We start from the raw sequence: 20,270 nt of genomic DNA, 5'->3' as shown, positions 1-20,270 counted from the left end.
AGATTTTAATTCAAAGATAGGGAGTTTGCTGTCACAAGAGAGAGATTTTGGAGAGATTGTAATCCATTCTGACCTATAAACAAGCTATTTTACTTACTATGTCGCAGACTGTTCCCATCAACCCAACCACCAACAGTAATGCAAGGGGATAATAGCTTGTAAGCAAACATGAGAAGCTGAACACATACCTTCACAGGTGTGCTGTTCTATATTGCTATCCATTAAGTTTACATCACAGCATGTTTGGTTTCATATTCGAAGTGGGTAGTAGTACAAAAAATTTGTACTTTTGGGCTAAAGATCAGGGTTCAACACATGCATGAGGGAAACAAAATTCCCCAGAGTCCCTGTAGCAGTAACTGAAATCCTTAAAATGAGGGAGACATTGCAGGAATACTGCTGTTCTTTTCCTCAGGAGAAAGATCCACAGATCTCCCTCAGGCCTGAAGTGCCAATTAAGTTTTATGAATCTCCACTCTTCAATGAGACGCTATTAACATTACCTGGGAGATAAACCAGCCACTTCACAAATAATTTATAAACTCTAGTTTTATTGTTATAGAAATCTGTATTTTTATAACTGTTTTAATTCTACTCAGCACTAATCATTTACCTTTCCTGAAGATTTGATTCCTTTTGATAACACCGCCCCAATTATTAGCCAGGCCAGAAACAGACAGAGGGCTAAATACCAGACGATCTCCCCAGTCTCATCGATTGAACTTGTACGGCGTAAAGCCACTTTACTGAACAAAATAACAATAGAAAACAGTTTGTCTAAGGTCAAATGTCTTTGCACAGAGACACCTTATAAGGTTAACAGGTTTTGTCTAGGTATTTTTCAATTATCCTGTTGAAAAGTGTTATTACATATCTTTGGAGCAGATGGGAAATGAACTCAGACCTGCTGGCTCAGTTGAAAGGACATTACCACCACATCACAAGGGATCTTCAAGATTTTGTTCACACTGTGAACGCTGATGAAATTCCTCAGATTCTAATTTAATTCAAAAACCAACATTCATAAGAAATGATTCATTGACTGCTTTACCATGCACAGGAACCCCTTCATTGACATCCTCACTATAGATATGAATACAGGAACAGAGGAAGGCTATTTAACCCCTTGAGCCTGTCCTACCATTAAATGAGTTTGTGACTGATCTGGGACCTGACCTCCACCACCTCAGCTTCGCCCTCACTCCTTAATGAAATAGATAAAAGTCTGAGATGAATAAGGAAATCTAGCAACTCAGAGACACATGCTAAAGGCAAAACTGACCGACCCCAGCAACCTCTACATCTGGACAATGTTCCTTTTAATCACTGGAGAAAAATAGCAACTAACATGCTTATAGTGCACGGGCAGGATACATCCTCATGACTGATAACTTCACTAAACTAATAACTGTTTGATGAATTGGTAATATGATGAGTGTAAGCATTACTTAAATAATTCCTACTATTGTCAGTTTATTTGGCATATCAAAGTAGATAGTATCTGACAATGGATCGCAGATCTTTGTCAAACCAACCTAAGGCATGTGTGTCAAAGGAGGAGTGACTCATATCCCCCTATCAGCTTACTATCCGAGGTTCAGAAAAGATTTACAAGGATGTTGCCATGGTTGGAGAATTTGAGCTGTAGAGAGAAGTTGAATAGGCTGCAGTTGTTTTCCCTTGAGCATCAGAGGCTGAGATTTATAAAATCATGAGGGGCATGGATAGGATAAATAGACAAGGTATTTTCCCTGGGGAGGGAAGCGTCCAGAACTGGAAGGCATAGGTTTAGAGTGAGGGGGAAAGGTATAAAAGAGTCCAAAGAGGCAACTTTTTCATGCAAGAGTCATACATGTATGGAATGAGCTGCCAAAGGAAGTGGTGGAGGCTAGTACAATTGCAACATTTAAAAGGCATCTGGATGGGTATATGAAAAGGAAAGTTATGGAAGGATATGGGTCCAGTGCTGGCAAGTGGGATGAGATTGGGTTGGGATATCTGGTCAGCATGGACAAGTTGAACTGAAAAGTCTGTTTCAGTGCTGTACATCTCTATGACTCTATTAATGTTGTTAATACTGTTTCAATATATTTTTATAATTATTAAAAGGACAACAGGTACCTGTATAAAACAGTTTCATTTGTCTGTTTGCGACCTCTTATCTTTGGAAAAAATGGTTATGTCAGGTTATATCTCAACATCAATGTGTGATATACCATTTCGAAAAATGGTCATGATGCCAGCAATATATCATGGCATGTGACATAGTGGTACAAAGTTCTCAGTCTCCATCTTACTGACCTCTAGCCTCTTACAGCATGACATGCTGAGAAACATACTACAGTACATTTGATTATTGAGCTTGAGTCCAAATGCACAATTGTCAGTGACTGTAGTGTACACTAGTAAATATGAGGAGCTATAACAAGTCTATTGAATTCTTTAGTACTGCATAACCCACATTTCATCTTTATGTTATAGGCGTGAATAAAAGTGTCACAGTATGATAGTTGCAAATCACCAGCATTTCATGCCATATCAAGTCAAGGCCAGAAAGAGAGAATACCCAAGGAACTAATAATAAAAGGGAACTTAAGCTAATTAATATCAGCAGTGAAAAAGTATTGGAAAAAACTAAGTGATGAAAAGCCAATCGATCCCCAGGACCGAAAGGGGTACATCCTCATCTGAAAAGAGGTATCTACAGAGATAATGGACCAATGAGTGAATATGTTTCAGAATCCCTATGGTTTAGAATGGTCTCAGTGAAATTAGCAAATGTACCATTACTTTCCAAGAAAAAAACAGGAAAGTGAATATAGGAACTGACTGACCAGGCAGCTGACATCAATTGATGGAAAAATGTTTTAATGTTATTATCAAGAGAAACCTAACAACCCATTACAAACATATTATACGATACATATTTACTAAATGAAAATCATATTCAATTAATTTGATAGATGCTTTCTTGGTTACAAATAATGAAGAATTTGGATTTTCAAAGGTATTCAGTTATGTCGGAGAAAAGATTAGTGTACAAATAAAATGGTCATGGAGTTAAGGGGGCACATCAGCATGGAGGGAGAATAGACAGCATGATTTCAAAAGGCAGATCATACTTGACTAACTTAATTGAGAATTATTAATGAAATAATGGATAATGCTGATGATGGAAATCCAATGTATGTTGTATATATCGATTTTAAAAATACATTTGACACATTAAAAAAACTGGTTAATAAAATTGATGCTTCTGGTATAGGAGGACCTGTGTCCAACTGTGTTTTAAAATGGCTTAAATGTAGAATACAATGAATTATAGGAATTGGTTATTGTCATAGTGAAGGATAATATACAGTGGTGTATCCCAAGGATCAATACTGGATCCATGATTTGATTTGCGTTTACTCTAAATAGCCTGACTCCAGAATGCAGAATAGTACTTCAAGATCTTGCGGAAGAAACCAGACTTCAAGAATTGGTGAGCAGTGACAATGATAGAAATTGCCTCCAACTTTAGACCATCAGACCATAAGACATAGAAGTGGAAGCAAGGCCATTTGGCCCATCGAGTCCACTCTGCCATTTAATCATACCTGATGAGCATTTCAACACCACTTACCTGCACACTCCTCGGAGGCCTTAATTCCTTGCGAAATCAAAAATTTATCAATCTCTGCCTTGAAGACATTTAACGTCCCAGCCTCCACTGAGCTCTGTGGCAATGAATTCCACAGGCCCACCACTCTCTGGTTGAAGACATGTCTCCTCATTTCTGTTCTGAATTGAACCCCTCTAATTCTAAAGTTGTGCCCACGGGTCCTAGTCTCCCCACCTAATGGAAACAACTTCCCAGAGTCCACCCTTTTAAGCCATGCATTATCTTGCAAGTTTCTAATAGATCTCCCCTCAACCTTCTAAACTCTAAACAATCCCAGGATCCTCAGTGTTCATCATATGTTAGGCCACCACTCCAGGGATCATCCAGGTGAATCTCCGCTGGACACGCTCCAGTGCAGTGAGTCCTTCCTGAGGTGTGGGGCCCAAAATTGGACACACTACTCTAAATGGGGCCTAGCTAAAGTTTTATAAAGTCTCAGAAGCACATCGCTGCTTTTACATTTCAGCCCTCTTGAGATAAATGACAACATTACATTTGCTTTCTTAATCACGGATTCAACCTGCAAATTAACCTTTAGAGAATCCTGGACTAGCACTTCCACATCCCTTTATACTTTGGCTTTAGGAATTTTCTTACCATTTAGAAAATAGTCCATGCCTGTATTCTTTTTTCCAAAGTGCAAGACCTCACATTTACTCACTTTGAATTTCATCAGCCAGTTCCTGGACCACTCTCCTAAACTGTCTAAATCTTTCTGCAGCCTCCCCACCTCCTCAGTACTACCTGCCTGTCCACATAACTTCCTAAGATCGTCAAGCTTCACCAGATTGCCACCAGTCCCTTCATTCAGATCATTAACATAAAGTGAACAGCTGTGGCCCCTACACCAAACCCTGCGGGACACTACTGGTCACTGGCTGCCATTCCGAAAAAGAACCTTTTATCCCAATTCTCTGCCTTCTGTCAGACAGCCAATCCTCAATCCATGCCAGTAGCTCACCTCAAACACCATGGGCGCTCATCTTACTCAGCAGCCTCTCATGAGGCACCTTATCAAAGGCCTTTTGGAAGTCTAGATAGATTATTTTTACTGGGTTTCCCTGGTCTAACTTACTTGTTACCTCTTCAAAGTATTGAAAGGTTTGTCAGGCACAACCTCCCCTTACAAAATCCATGCTGACTTGTTCTAATCTGACCCTGCACTTCCAAGAATTTAGATGTCTCATCTTTAACAATGGATTCTAGAATTTTACCAACAACTTAGGTTAGGCTAATCGGCTTATAATTTTCCATCTTATGTCTTGATTCTTTCTTGAAGAAGGGGAGAACAACAGCGATTTTCCAATCATCTGGGACTTTCACTGACACTAATGATCTTTGAAAGATCACAACCAACACCTTCGCTATTTCCTCTGAACTCTAGGATGTAGCCTATCGAGGCCAAGAGATTTAAGAATTTTTACATCTTTTAGCTTCTCTAGCATTTTCTCTTTTGTAATGGCTACCATACTCAACTCTGTCCCCTGACTCTCCTTAATTGTTGGGATATTACTCGTGTCTTCCACTGTGAAGATTGACGCAAAGTACTTATTAAGTTCTTCAGCCATTTCCTTATCTCCCAGCACTAACCTTCCTACATCAATTTGAAGCAGCCTAATGTCTACTTTTGCCTCTCGTTTGTTTCTTATGTATTGAAAGAAACTTTTACTGCCAGTTCTAATATTACTGGCTAGTCTACCTTCATTTGATCTTCTTTCTTATTTCTCTTTTTGTTATTCTTTGTTTTTGTACTCTTCCCAATCTTCTGATTTCCGAGCGCTCCTGGCCACTTTATAGACTCTCTCTTTTCCTTTGACACATTTCCTGACTTCCTTTGTCAGCTATGGCTGTCTAATCACCCCCACCCCCTCACCCAATAATCTTTATTTTCCTTGGGATGAACCTCTGTACTGTGTCCTAAATTACATCCAGAAACTCCTGCCATTGTTGCTCTGTCTTCCCCACTAGGCTCTGCTTCCAGTCAATTTTCTTCAGTTCTTCTCTCATGTGCCTGTGATTATCTTTATTTAACTGTAACAACATTACATCCGATTTTGCCTTCTCTCTTTCAAACTGCAGACTGAAATCTACCATATTCTGTTCGCTGCCTCCTACGTGTTCCCTTACTATGCCTCATTACATAGCACTAAGTCCAGAATAGCCTGCTCCCTTGTGGGCTCCATCATAAGCTGTTCCAAAAAGCCATTCTCTAAGTATTCCATGAATTCCCTTTCTATGGATCCACCGGCAACATTATTCACCCAGTCCACCAACATATTGAAGTCTCCCTTGCCTTTCTGACATGTCCTGTCTATTTCCCAGTCCATCTTACGCTACTGGTCTTGGCCACTGTTAAGAGGTCTGCACATAACTCCCATCATGTTTTTTTGACCTTTGTGGTTCCTCAACTCCACCCACACAGACTCCAAATCATCTGACCCGAATGTCATTCAGTGCCATAGATTTAATTTCATTCTTAACTAACAAGGCAACCGGCCCCCTCCGCCCACCTCCCTGTCTTTTCGATAAGCTGTAAATCCTTTGATGTTTAACTACCAGTCCTGAAACCCCTGTAATCATGTCTCTGTGATGCCTACATCATAATTATTCACAATGATTTGTGCCATTAATTCATCTACTTTGTTACGAATACTACGAGCATTCAGATGAAGCACCTTAATGATAATTTTCTTATCCTCATGATTTCTAGTAATAAATCCTAAGTTATCCTTCGTTTTTGCTTCATTCCTCGTCTGCCTTGAACTCAAACCCTGCACACATGCTAACTTGCTGCTTTACATGGATGAGTTCCAAATGCACAGATTTCATGTGTGATTTCATACTGAATGGCCCAAAAAGACCTGGAAATTTCAGTTGTGGAAGTGACCAAGAAAAGAAACCCTGTTCAGCATCTGGAAGGGGCTGCTCTCCAATCATGTGTTGTTTCTCCCACATTTGCTACTGATAGGGTGACTAGTGCAGAAACGTGGGGGAGAAACAGCCTGTGATTGCAGGAGCAGTAAGCAGATGTGAGTGGGGGACACATAATCCTGAGCACCACAACAGTAATGATGTGAGAGGCTGTTGGGGAGATGTTCCTCTGGGGGAAGAGACTGCCAATGAGAGAGGCAATGAGGAGACACTGATGGGAACAAGGCTGCCATGAGGAGATGTTGCTGTGGGGCAAGCGCTGCCAAGAAGACAGTGGTTTCTGTTGGTAGAGACTACAAGGGGGGAATGGCGTTGCTAGGAGAGAAAGGCTACAATGTAGAGGCCAGGAAGAAAAGAAGGTGTAAAGGGAAAAGGCTGTGAAGGGAACAGAACAGCTTTAAACTTGTCAATTAAAAATTTACTGTTGGTCAGAAAAATGTCAAGCCTCTGAGACAATGAATTCCTTGCAAATAAATGTGACGTCTTTAGCTTAAGGCTGTGTAAATTCAAGACTGTACAGGAAAAAAAGCAGTGGATATTATTCTAATGCACACTATTATTTGGATAATTGAATACTGAATAGATTTATTTCAATAAAAACAGGTTTGTTTTTTGTGTTAACATGTCTCAAATTATTTTGCATCCCATGAACACCTGAGATGCAAGGACTGTGTTAAAGTTAAACTTGCAATTTTTTTGTATGAACTGAGATCCCAAACAATGATAAACAGCTGCATTTTAATAGTGTTTTTCATGACTTGAAGATTTTTCGAAGTGTTAGTCAGTGATGGAAACACTAGGGAAGTCTAATTAGATATTATAGTGGGAAGAAAAATAATCAAATAAGCAAACAATTAATTTAGGGGAGTCTATGGCAAAGGTGCACAACCTGAAAATTAGAGACAGAACCTTCAGGAGTGAAATTAGGAAACATTTACATAAGGCAGCTGGAAGAAGTTTAGAACTCAAATATGCAAGTAAGAATTGATGCTTGATTAAAAGCAATGTTGGATAAATTGTTAAATTAAAATCTATCGAGTCTAAGATATAGTAAAAAGGATAATAACTGCCCGGTTAAAATCCTCCAACTTCAAGCATATCCAATGAAAATGTGTTAGTTGTGACTTCACCAGTGTGGACAGGGTAGGGTAATGATTTTCTGTGCTGCAGTGTTCGTCAGTTATTTTTGAAAGAAGCTTTAGTTTCTAACTTCTGCCTATTGCCTTATACTGATTAAAATACTGCTGTGCTGACAATATTAATGCTTATCGTGGGTGCGCTGATTATATGTTTAATGGAGGATGATAATTGAGGATTTTTCAAATTCTGCTTTTGAGTTAGGTCTCAGTTCCATACTTGTCAACACGTGTACAGAAGATAATGTTACTGCCTGACTGCATCACCTAATGAAAATGTGAGTGAGAATGGAAAAGGAACCCCTGAAAATCAAAAAAAACCCATCAAAATGGAGCATTCAAAATCTAAAAGAAGCTTTTGAAAGAAAGATATTTGACCTCTGAAATGTTTATTCAGGCCAAATGGACAGGTAGATGGCAAATGGGATTTCATCCAAAGACACATGAAGTGATGCTTTTTTGGCAGAAGTGATGAGTAGAGGTAATACAGATTTAATGGCATTGTTCGAAAGAGCTTACGTGATTAAAAGTTGTTGGCAGTTGTTTCGCATTGATCATTGAAGGCAGCAAGATATTGGAATGTAAATGTGAAGAATTGATTAATACAGACAGGAAGCAGACAGCAATGTTTTTAAATTAGCAGGCTGGCCAATAAAAAACAGAACAGTCAAAGAAATGTGTCAGTGTAGTTCAATTCCCTGAGGGGTGTGCAGCATTGAGGTATTCATGCCACTCCCTAGTTCATCAGATCATGGTAATGTATTCCTTATATCCACCTGAGCCATCCTGGGCCATCACAGCATCCTCAATTCCAGCAACCTCCTCAAACAATAACTCATTCTTTCATCCCTTCACCTCTGAGACATTACCCTTTGGTAAAGTCAGGTTGTGGAAGACATGCAAACAACTACGATGCCGGACACATTGTTTATAGTCTACAGCACGGTACTTCATTGGTCGAAGTATCTTCTTCAGTAGCCCGATTGTGATGGTTTTGTGCCTTTAAGAGAGATATATTATCTGCTGTTTCTCTTGCAGAGAGGTGTTGCCACAGAGACCAGACTGTCTGCTGCAGGCAGACAGTTGGTAAATAGTTTGGCAATATCCCTCAGTGTTTTTTTTCATGAGACAAAAGAGGCATAAATGGGTGAAGGGTTCATACAGACCCAGGAAAGGTTTAGCTTCTCTTTTAGTTCATGAGATGGTTTCTTCTGCTGCTGAGCTAACAGCTTGACTTCTCTGCTGTTAGAGGCTGGAGGAGCCTCTACGTATTCTTTCTACCCTTGTAACATATTTCAGTTTTGTCACTGATGTTAAGGGGAAAACTCTATATAAATCTAAGTAGTTGTTGTTAACATCCTTTTAAAACTATATTCCAGGGTCCGAATGGTATTAAGGGAGACTAAATTTGGTATTGTTTTCAATATTGTCTCTCATTCTACTCATTTTTTATAGGAATAAAGCTTTGTTAAATAGTCAATGCTGATGTGATTCCCTTGTGGGCTGATTTGGTTTGAAGGAGTTCCTGACGGTGCTTCATTGTCAGCCTGACATTGCTCTGTTAAAACTACCTGGGTTAGTCTCTCCCAGCGAATTCAGCTCCTTCATATCATTAAACATCTGTTCACTCCCAATTTCCCTAATAAATTTCCCTGGATTATGGGTTAAACACAATACGATATTCAATTGATAATTCAAAGAAAGGGAGATCGGTCTTCAAACCCAAATTTATAAGAAAATAAATATTGTTTGATAAAATCTACACTGTTTAAATTCCTGTTAAAAGGAAAGCTGCGGTGTTACAAACCAGGGAAATACAAACTAAAGCAGGAGCCCCTGTTAGTATACAAGAGGAGAATAATGTAAATCTTGACTGCAATCAAACAGCTTCTCTCTCATTTACCAACGAACTATCCCAGGAGGAGTTGTTGGCCCAGCTATGCAGATTAGAGGTGTAGCTCTCTGAAACATACTTACTCCTCGTATTGCTCACTCGGACCATGGTGAGGAATGGAGATTTCTGATCCATTTCGGCAAGTTTCATTGTTTGTCTGCAGCCATGTTATATTAACAATTTCAAAATATCCATTGTCCAGAGAGAAATTGCAGATTGGATCTGGAAATTATGGAACAAGTTTTTAAAGGATAATTTACTTACTTAGGATGTACAGATTATTAGGAGGGCAGGCATTAACTGCTAATCTTAGTTGTGCAGGTCATTAGGCCTCTTTAGATGGCAGTTAACGGACAACCGCATTTGCTAAGATAAAACAGTTTATTATAGACCAGTCTGCCAATGAGGTACAGTCAACAATTCAAGAGTTTCCTGGTCACGTTCAATGAAGTCAACATTTTATTTCCAGTTTTTTGCTCAAATTCTTATATTTCAAATTCTAGTGATATAATTAAGGTCATTGTTCCACTCTGTCTGAATCAGTTTAATCCCTTTGCATGGCAACATTACAGATGGATCAGAACACAGAGTTATAGTCTGTACGCTGCACTCACACAGAGCCCAGCTCGGGCAAATCACTCTGTTTGCAATGGTTAATTTCACGGATTTTGAACTGCTTGTCACTGATAATATTGCATTCAATTATTAAACGTGACTTCAATAACTGTTGATTTATCACACAAGATTTCAGAACTGGCAAGAACATGGACAAGAGTATACTACAGGACTTCAACATATTTCCAATGAAGGCTCAGTGAAGAACTTAAACAGAAAGAGTGATTATTGAATGAACCTCTGAGTGCACACGATCAGGGTGCACAAACCTCTCGGCATCATATCATCCCATAAATAGCAACTGCAGTTTTGCCAATTTCCTTCTGTTTCTTCCTCCTATTTAGTAAACCTTGTTTCTACTACTTTCTGGTTTGGAGACAGAATTTCAAACAGACACACAATGATTGGGCAATGAGAGCGGACGGACAGACTTGACAGTAGAAGTTTTCAGAAAAATCAAAAGCAGCAACAGTAATGCACGGCATTGACAGAGAGCAGTGTTTTGGATGAAAATGAAATGTGTGCATTTAGGAAAAACAGGAAATGAAAGGCCATTAGTGAATAATGTGGCGCAAGGAAGAGGTGCTTGCTAGAAGCACAAATTCAATTGCAAAAAGTGCTTAGCATAAATTAGAACAATGAGTATAAATCAAATTTATATATGACCTAATAACAAATATTGTTACCAATATCATTTATCAGGATGGGTCTTTTTCCTAGGGTGGGTGAGTTCAAAACTAGGGGGCATCGTTTGAATGTGAGGAGTAAGATTTAAAAATGAAATAAGGGACAACCACAGAGATGTGGAATGAAATGCCACAGGAAGTGGTGGATGCAGGTACATTTACAACATTTAAAAGACATTTGGATAAGTACATGAATAGGAAAGGTTTGGAGGGATTTAGACCAAAAGTAGGCAAGCAGAAGCATGTTAGTTTGGGAACACAGTTGGCATGGACTGTTGGACCAAAGGATCTGCTTTCATGCTGTATGACTCTATTACTCATAATTGCATCAATATCATAGTAAGAACAAAACTCTGGGATAATGATACTAGAGAAAAATAATCAGTCCTCTGAGCACACACAATGTGTGCATAAACCTCATCAGTATCACATGATCCCATAAACTGCAACTACAGTTTTCCCAATTTTCATCTGTTTATTCTCCCTATTTGGTAAATTTCTTTTCTTTTCTACGTTCTAATTTGTGGGATAGAACATGAACCAAACACAAATTGTGTTGGACGGTGGCAGCAGCAGGACAGATTAGGAGTTTCAGAACATACAAAGGCAAGAAAGGAAATACCAAGACAATGAGATGCAGCAGTGTTTTGGATGAAACTGAAATGTTTGCATTTGGAAAAGATTGGAAAAGAAAGGGCATTAGTGATGAAAGTGGTGTCAGAAAGAAGTAGGAAGAAGTGTTTGATAAAAGCACCAATTCAAATGCACTTGAGACAAACTAGATGATTTATGAGTTCCAATTAAAATTATATATGATCTAACAATAAATAGTATTGCTGATATCATTAGTTCAGAAAAGATAGAACAGGATGTTGCCAGGAATGGAGGGATTCAGTTATAAAGAAACACTGGGTGGACTGGGACTTTTTTGTGCAAAGTAGGAGGATGAGAGATTACCTTACTGAGGTTTATAAAGTCATGAGCGACATGGATAAGGTGAATAGCAATAGTCTCTTCCCTCGTGTGGGCATGTTCAAAACTTAAGGGTATATTTTTAAAAGATGAGAGGAGAAAGATTCAAAAATGACATGAGGGGCAACTTTTTCATACAGAGAGTGGTTCGTATGTGGAATGAACTGCCAGAGGAAGTGATGGATGCAGATACAGTTACAACATTTGCAAGACATTTGGATAAATACTTGAATAGGAAAGAATTGGAGGGATGTGGGCCAGACACAGGCAAGTGGGACTAGTTTAGTTAGGGAATATGGTCGGCATGGACTAGTTGGACCAAAGGGTCCATTTCCAAAGTGTTATGACTTTGCAACTCTAACTTGAAATGGTATCAATACCAAAGGAACAACAAAACTTTGGGATAATGACAGTAGAGTGAAAGAACCTAACCTCAGGAAATCAAGAATTACAATCAGTTTGGGTGGATCTCAGTAAAATCAAGGGGGAGAAAGCACTTGCGTACGTTATTACACAGCCCCCAACAGTAGCTGTAGAGTAGGGCAGAGTGAATGTCAGGAGACTTGTGCTCCATGTAATTTGGGTAATCATTGATCATTGACAAATTTACTCTTCATATAGACTGGGCAAACATTAATAGCAGTGACAGCTTGCAGGACAAGTACAGACAAAGTTCGCAATTGATCTCCTAGATCAGTGTGTTCACGAATCAACGAGGAGGCAATTTTGGATCAAGCATCCTGTATGAGAAAGGACTAATTAACACCCCTATAGAGAAGGAGTCTCTAGGGAAGACTGACTGACAGTAATATGAAATAGTTTAACATTGAAATGCTTTCACAATCAGTCAAATCTCAGGCCTTGTATCTAAATAGCAGACAGGTCAACTATGATAGACTGGGAAACTCAATTAAAAGTTGAGGTAGTAGGTAAGCAGAAGTAGAATTTGAAGACAATCTACGATAAATATAATTTAATGTACATTCCTTTAAGGCAAAAACACTGCACAGAAAATGTAGTCCAACTGTGGTGACAAAGAGACGTAAAGACAACATTCAATGCAAGTTAAAATCTAAGAATATCGCCCTAAACGGTAGTGAGCTGAGGTTTGGGGTATTGAAGACTTCAGTAAAGGACAAGAAAAGAAAAATGAAAATCAGAATTGGCTAACAAGAGAGACATGAAAGCAGATTTTAAATGTTTCTGTGGGTATATGAATCTGAAATAATTAGACGAAAGAAAAATATGCCCATTTGATGCAGAGAGAGGTGAAATTGGGATTTGACAAAGATTTTGAAAGTAATGAACATAGTCCCGCCATTTCAGAAAAAAAGAAGGAAGAATAGACCCGTTAGCCTAGTGGGCAAAATGCTGGATTCTATCAGAACAGTAACACACTTACAGATGATGGAGTAGATCCAATTTACAGGAGTCATAGTTATGTTTTACAAACCTTCCCTCATCTAAAATGAAACTAAAATGTTCCTGAGAGGAGAATGGTGGGAAGACTATGGCTCTGCTCAGAAATTAGGACATCATGAACAACAAACCAAACCCAAAACTGACTGAAAATCAAATTGGTCAGACTATTGAGTACAGGAGTTGAGAAGTCACGTTGCAGCTTACAGGACATTTTTAGGCAAATTTTAGAATATTGCGTGCAATTCTGGTCTCCATCCTATTGGAAGGATGTTGTGAAACTTGAAAATGTGCACAAAAGATTTACAAGGATGATGCCAAGGTTGGAGATTTGAGCAATAGGGAGAGGTTGAATAGGTTGGGGCTGTTTTCCCAGTAACGTCAGAGGCTGAGGGGTAGGATAAACAGACAAAGTCTTTTTCCTGGGGTTGGAGAGTCCAGAACTAGAGGGCACAGGTTTAGGGTGAGAGGGGAAAAATATAAAAGAGACTTAAGGGGCAACTTTTCTATGCAGATGGTGGTAAATGTATGGAATGAGCTGCCAGAGGAAGTGGTGGAAGCTAGTAGAATTGCAATATTTAAAAGGCATCTGGATGGGCATATGATTAGGAAGGGTTTGGAGAGATATTGGCCGGGTGTTGGCAGGTGGGAGTAGATTGGGTTGGGATATCTGGTCGGCATGGACAAGTTGGACCGAAGGGCCTGTTTCTTTGCTGTACGTCTCTATGACTATGGAGAGAAAGTGAGAGAGCGAGAGAGCAAGAATGAGAGTGAGAGACAGAGAGGGACAGAGAGGGATAGAATGCAGCTGCTCTGAAGGCAAGAAATAACTTTTTGTGTTAGCAGCCAATTCTGGTAAGAGTTGACTCTGCTGGTATCTTGGGGTTTTGCTACCTAGATTAGAAAACGTTTTAGGAATTAATTGTTAAATGGTGTATGCAGAACCTTTGTTCTTCCACTGACCCTTCTTCAACTAGCCCAACAAGACGTAGAAGAAAGTGAGGAATGCAGATGCCAGAGAGTCAGAGACCAAAAGCATACTGCTGGAAAAGTACAACAGGTCAGGCAGCATCTGATGAATATGAGAGTTGACATTTCGGGCATAAACCCCATTCTGAAAGAAGGGCTTCTGCCCAAAACATCGGCTCTCCTGTCCCACTGATGCTGCCTGACCCGCTGTGCTTTTCCAACCCCATACTTTTTGATTTCAACTGGGTGTGGCCAACCAATCATGTATTGCCCATGACCATCATAGTTGTACAGTGCCATCACAGAGCAGTGTCTGTCAGAAGGCCAGCAGAATGCTTTGTATTCAAGAGCAAAATATACCAGCTTTATATGAGGGGAACGAATATGAGACCACCTGACATTTACACATTGCTTCTGCAACTCTCACTCTCCCCTGCTGAATTGCAGAATTTCAATTGGCACATGGTCTGTTCCTGCGTCATAAACCCGATGTGATCCTGGCAACCATATTGATGAGCAGGCAGCAAGATGTTTGCATCTCACCTTAACTGGGCACAGACAAATTGTGCAGTACAATTCCCTGCTGTCAGAACATTATTAGTCAGCAATTTTAACACACTGAAGTTAAAGAAAAAGTTGAAATTTAAGTCAGAATTCAGACAATTTACAATTGTCTGTTCTGATATAATGTATATTTATGGCCCAAAGTGTACTAAATTCCCGGCAATAGAAATTATTATTTTCATGAATGCTTACCCTATATTCAAAAAAAAGGTATCGCTGATTATCCTTGGAAATCCAATGACTCAATAATATTCTTGCTACTGACATCTATGCAAGATGTTCTATGCAAAATGATTGTCCATTTCTCTCACTCATTCAGACTGACAGAATTGAGCACTGTCCCTTTGGGAGTCCTGCTGCATGTTTCATCCACTCCCCACCAACTGAAGCACTCTACTCACGGCAATGGTGATTGGAAGGATGCAAACAGGTAGTACAGACTGTAGGCGAGGACACAGGTATATGAAATGTTGTCAAATGCTGTAAATACAATGGTATTTATGCCCAAACCTTAAAATTAAATAAGAAGCATGAGATTAGTTTCGAAACTGTTTTGAAATAAATTAAGAGACATCGAACCATAGAGTCCTACAGCACGGCAGCAGGCCCTTTGGCCCAAACTGCCCCATGCTGACCAAAATGTCACTCTACAAAATACCCTGGAAGAACTGCAACAAACATTACATTGGATAGATGGGCAGGAAAATTGCCAACAGGATACACGAGCACCAAGTAGCCACCAAAAGACATAACCAACTATCACTGGTATCCTTACACACAGATGAAATGGGACACTAGTTCGACTGGGACAATACATCCATCCTGGGACAGGCTAAACAAAGACACCCATGGGAATTCCTAGAAGCCTGGCATTCAAACCGAAACTCCATCAGCAAATACATCGATCTGGACCCCGTTTGGACTTAGAAAAAGAACCAGAAGATATCACCCATCATGACAGACTGAGACTCGGAAAGAGAAAGTAGGACAGAACACCAGCGCTTCAACAGAGGCTCACTGATTATGTTACCTAGCAAAATGTCTGAGAACAAATGTACCAATGCAGCGAGCAAACTTACAACCGGAACCACAACCTGAGCTACTAACCTTCTCAAAAATTGCAAATGTCCATCTGTCCTAATCCCATTTCCCTGCACTTGGCCCATTTCCTTCTAATTCTTTCCTATCCATCTATTTGTCCAAATGGCTTTTAAATGTTGTTAATATACCCACTTCCACTGGCAGCTCATTCCATATGCATACCACTCTCCTTATGAAAAAGGTTGTCCTTCAGTTTTATTCCCTTTTATTCTTTTCCTCTAACCTTAAACTGATGCCCTTTGGTCCTCAATTCCCCAATTCTGTGAAAAGACAGAGCATTCACCCTACCTATGCCTCTTATCATCTTATACACCTCTATGAGATCCTCCCTCAGTCTCCTACACTCGAAAGAAAAAAGGTCCTAGCTTGTCCAAGCTCTCCCTATAACTCAGACCATTGAGTCCAAGCAACATCCTTGTAAATTTCGACTGCACTCTTTCCAGTTTAATAACATATTTCCAATAACAAAGTGACCAAAACTGAACACAATACTTCAAGCGCGGCATCACAAATGTCCTGTTTAACTGCAACATAACTCCCCAATTTCTATACTCATTGGCCAGACTGATGAAGGCCAGTGTGCCAAAAGCCTTCTTCACTGCCCTATCTACCTGTGACTCCACTTTCAGTAAACTGGGAATCCCTGAACTCTAAGATCCTTCTGTTCCACTCACTCCTTACAGCCTTACCATTCACCATGAAACTCCTACCTTGATTTGATTTTCCAAAATGCAAGACCTCACGCTTATCTATATTAAGTTCCACTTGCCATTTCTCGGACCACTCCCAGCTGATCAAGGTCCTGTTGCAATTTATGATAACCTTCCTCACTCTCCATTATACCACCTATTTTAGCGTCGTCATCAAAGTTACTAATCACGCTTTGAACATTCTCATCCAAATCATTCATATAGATAACAAACAGTAATGGGCCAAGCACCAACCTCTGAAGCATTCCACTTGTTGCAGTCCAACAAGCAGCTTTCCGTTATTACCCACTGCTTTCTACCATCAAGCCAATTGTGGATCCAATGTGCCAGCTCCAACTGGATTACATGCGATCTAGCCTTTCAGAGCAGCCTACCATGTGGAATCTTATCAAAGGCCATACTGAAATCCATTTTGACTATGTCTACCACCCCACCCTCAACCACCTTCCTGGTCACTTCACCAAAGGTTGCTAACAAATTTGTGAGGCATAGTCTCTCATTCACAAAACCATGCTGACTACTCCTAAACAAACCGTTTTTCCAAACACATGTACACCTTACCCCGTAGAATCTTCTCAAGCAACTTACCTACCATACATGTTAGGCTACTGATCTATCCTACCCAAGCTTTTCTTTACAGCCCTTCTTGAATAAGGGCACACCATTCCTCCTCGCAGAATTAGCTGGTAGACAAAATCAATCTTATCTAGTTGCCAGTTGGCATTGCAATTTCTGTTGTTGTTTGTATTTCCAGAGGATTATGTGCACATGTCATGGATGAGTATAAGCTGTACTTTAATTCCAAGAACCTTAATTTGGATAGATATGTTTCTAAATTATTGAAATGTAAAATTCTTGAGTCATTCAACTTCAAATGTCGCATTTTCATTGCATTTGCAACAAAAATCCTGAACAATATAGGCTGAGATTTTCAGGATTCCAGATATGCTGTCATCAGTTACGTATTTTAGAAGGGATTGAAATGGATGTTGATCTAAGAAATAATTTACTAATAAAGCCAATAGTCTGAGATTTTACTGGCCTGTCCCAGTGTCATACCAAAGGCAAAGGAGCTGCTCCGAATCCTATGTAAACAGCAAACTACTCAATGAGGCAGCATGTCTTAACAGCAAGGCGAGAACATCGAGGACATTACCTTTCACTGTGAATGAAAACAAGAAAGGTATCCACTTATAGTCTTTTGCATAAACGTAAGACATCTCTAAGCACCTTACAGATACTTTATAAGGGGAGGAAACGGCCTGGTGGTATTATTGCTGAACTGTTAATCCAGAGACCAAGATAATGTTCTGGGAACCAGGGTTCGATTCCTGTCATAACAGATGGCAAAATCTGAATTCAATACAAATCTGGAATGAAGAATTTAATGATAACTCAAAAAGGTTGACCCTTTATTTTTTACAGTTGGAAAAGACCATTTCAATTAGTTCTTGTATAACGGACTATAATTGCTGTTTCTTGTCCTTTTTTGTGTGCAATAAACTGGCTTATTTATAAGATAGAGTAAGTGATAGCATCTTACATTGAGTTTGAAAGTGATGTAGTTCAATCAAAAATGATTATATTAAATATAAACAAAGGGATTTAATAAACGGTGAAGATAAAGATTAGCTATGGGTGGATTACGACCCAAAATGAAAGGTACGACAGTAGACATTTAATGGTTAACACTGAAAGACAAACAAAGATGATGGAATACCACAGGTCACAACAGCATATGTTTTTGGTGGGGATAGATATTATATGGAACTGTAGGCTAATCCACAACATTCCTGTACACTCCCTGACCTCATTCCCAAAGCATGGATCATTGGTGGGTGTTAAAGTCAGTAACTCTCTCATCATACACAAATAATTAATGGTCAAATGATTTGTTAAAGACTCAGTTGACCACAGTATTACACTGCGCACACCATCAAACAGTTGGTGTAGGCAGGAGCGTGATTCCTTTCTTATAACAATCAAGTTGTCTGGTATCATCACTGGGTGGGATGTTCTTCATGGTGTTTCATAAGTGCCCACCTGTAGTGCTTTAAGGCTCGCTTTGGATTCTGAGCTCACTGCTGATTCTGCCTGGATGAGGTGGGAGGCATACCAGCTAATTTCACTCTCTGTAATTAGCAATGAAAATACATTCTTTTAAAGCACAGAAACCTCCCAAATATAGTGTTCCAACTGCGGGTAACAAAACAAATCTAAGATCATAATGGATCAAAGGAAGACACCTGTAAAGTGTCAAAAAGAAAGTAAATAAAAGATTCAGAGCATTTTAGTAAAGGAGAACCAAGGAAAACATTGATAAAATGCACTATGAAACTAAACGAGTGAGAAACAAAAGCAGAGTGTAAATGTTTTTATATACATGTAAAAAGGAATAGAACAGCAAAAGCAAACGTAAATCCATTAGAAGCAGACACAATTCCAGCCCACTTAGAAAATATGATTGGATTTGGAAGAGTCTACACGGATTTAGGAAAGGAAAATCATCTTTGACAAACCTGGGAGAGTTTAAGGATCTAAATAATATATTAAATAAGAACCGATAGATGTTGTCGGTTTAGGTTTTCAGAATGTTTTCAAAAAGGTTCCACACTGGAGTGAAAAAAATTAGAGCACATGGGAGTTGGGGGAGGAATATATTAGCATGGATTGAGAACTGATTAATGGACATGAAAGAGTATAAGAACAACTGATTCAATTTTAGTTTAGTAAGCTTCAATTAGTGTGGTTCCAAAGGGGTCAGTGTTTAGGCTCCAGCTATTTATAATCTGTAGGAATGATTTGAAGAAAAACAAAATACTGCAGAGGCTGGGAATCTTAAAGAAACAAACAGAACACTCGAGAAACTCAGCAGGCCTGGTAGCATCCGTGCAGAAAGAAAGAGTTAACATTTTGAGTTCATTATGACTCTTCAGTCAGGGTTCAACATCATATTTCCAAATTTGCAGATGGAGTTTAGAAGAGTGATAGGTGATCTAATGCCATCATACAAAAGTCTTGCAGGGATTGACATGGTCAACGCAGGAGGAAGGTTTCCTATATTACAATAAAGGGTGAGTCATTTTGGACTGTAATTTTTTGGAATTTCATCTATCAATCAAAAATAGGGGCAGTGAATATTCAGAAATCTTTGCCCCAAACGACAATGAAAACTCAATAGTTGAGCTTGCCCAAGGCTGAAACTGATTTATGCCTATAAATCAAGGGACACGAGATTATTACAGGAAACTGTTGTTTTACTTAAATCTCATTGCAAAGCTATCTGTTTGAAAATAGTACACAAACATGCTTACATTATGAACGTGGAGTAACAAAGGTCCTTCACCAGTTTGGATAACAAGGAGACTCCCCTGTTCCATTAACATCTCCTTAAGATAATTATACTGGAAAAGGTCTTCACTAATTCACTCACTCAAGTTTCAGAGGTTCTTGCAGATCCCAGCAGAATCACCTACAACATCATGTTTACAAATAGGTTCTGTCAAATTCAGAAGTCAACAAACGGATCTCTCCAGCATCTCCACTCTGTCTACCTCAATTAATGACATCAAGTCATACAGTGTTACAGCATAGGAAGATGCTCTTCAA

At 39.3% G+C, this 20,270-nt stretch overlaps 1 protein-coding gene across 1 annotated transcript in view; it reads right to left on the bottom strand.

Moving 5' to 3' along the window:
* LOC132820015 (sodium- and chloride-dependent neutral and basic amino acid transporter B(0+)-like) overlaps window positions 1-20,270 on the bottom strand; it is a 113,357-nt gene that overhangs the window by 69,667 nt on the left and 23,420 nt on the right. The window contains exon 3 of the mRNA XM_060831942.1: window positions 614-746. Coding sequence (XP_060687925.1) covers window positions 614-746 — 133 coding nt within the window. The remainder of the gene's footprint in view (window positions 1-613; window positions 747-20,270) is intronic.

Source organism: Hemiscyllium ocellatum, chromosome 11 (genome assembly GCF_020745735.1).
Source record: "Hemiscyllium ocellatum isolate sHemOce1 chromosome 11, sHemOce1.pat.X.cur, whole genome shotgun sequence".
Lineage (NCBI taxonomy): Eukaryota > Metazoa > Chordata > Chondrichthyes > Orectolobiformes > Hemiscylliidae > Hemiscyllium > Hemiscyllium ocellatum.
Note: the sequence above shows the minus strand (reverse complement) of the source record. Positions and strands in the feature narration are given on the sequence as shown.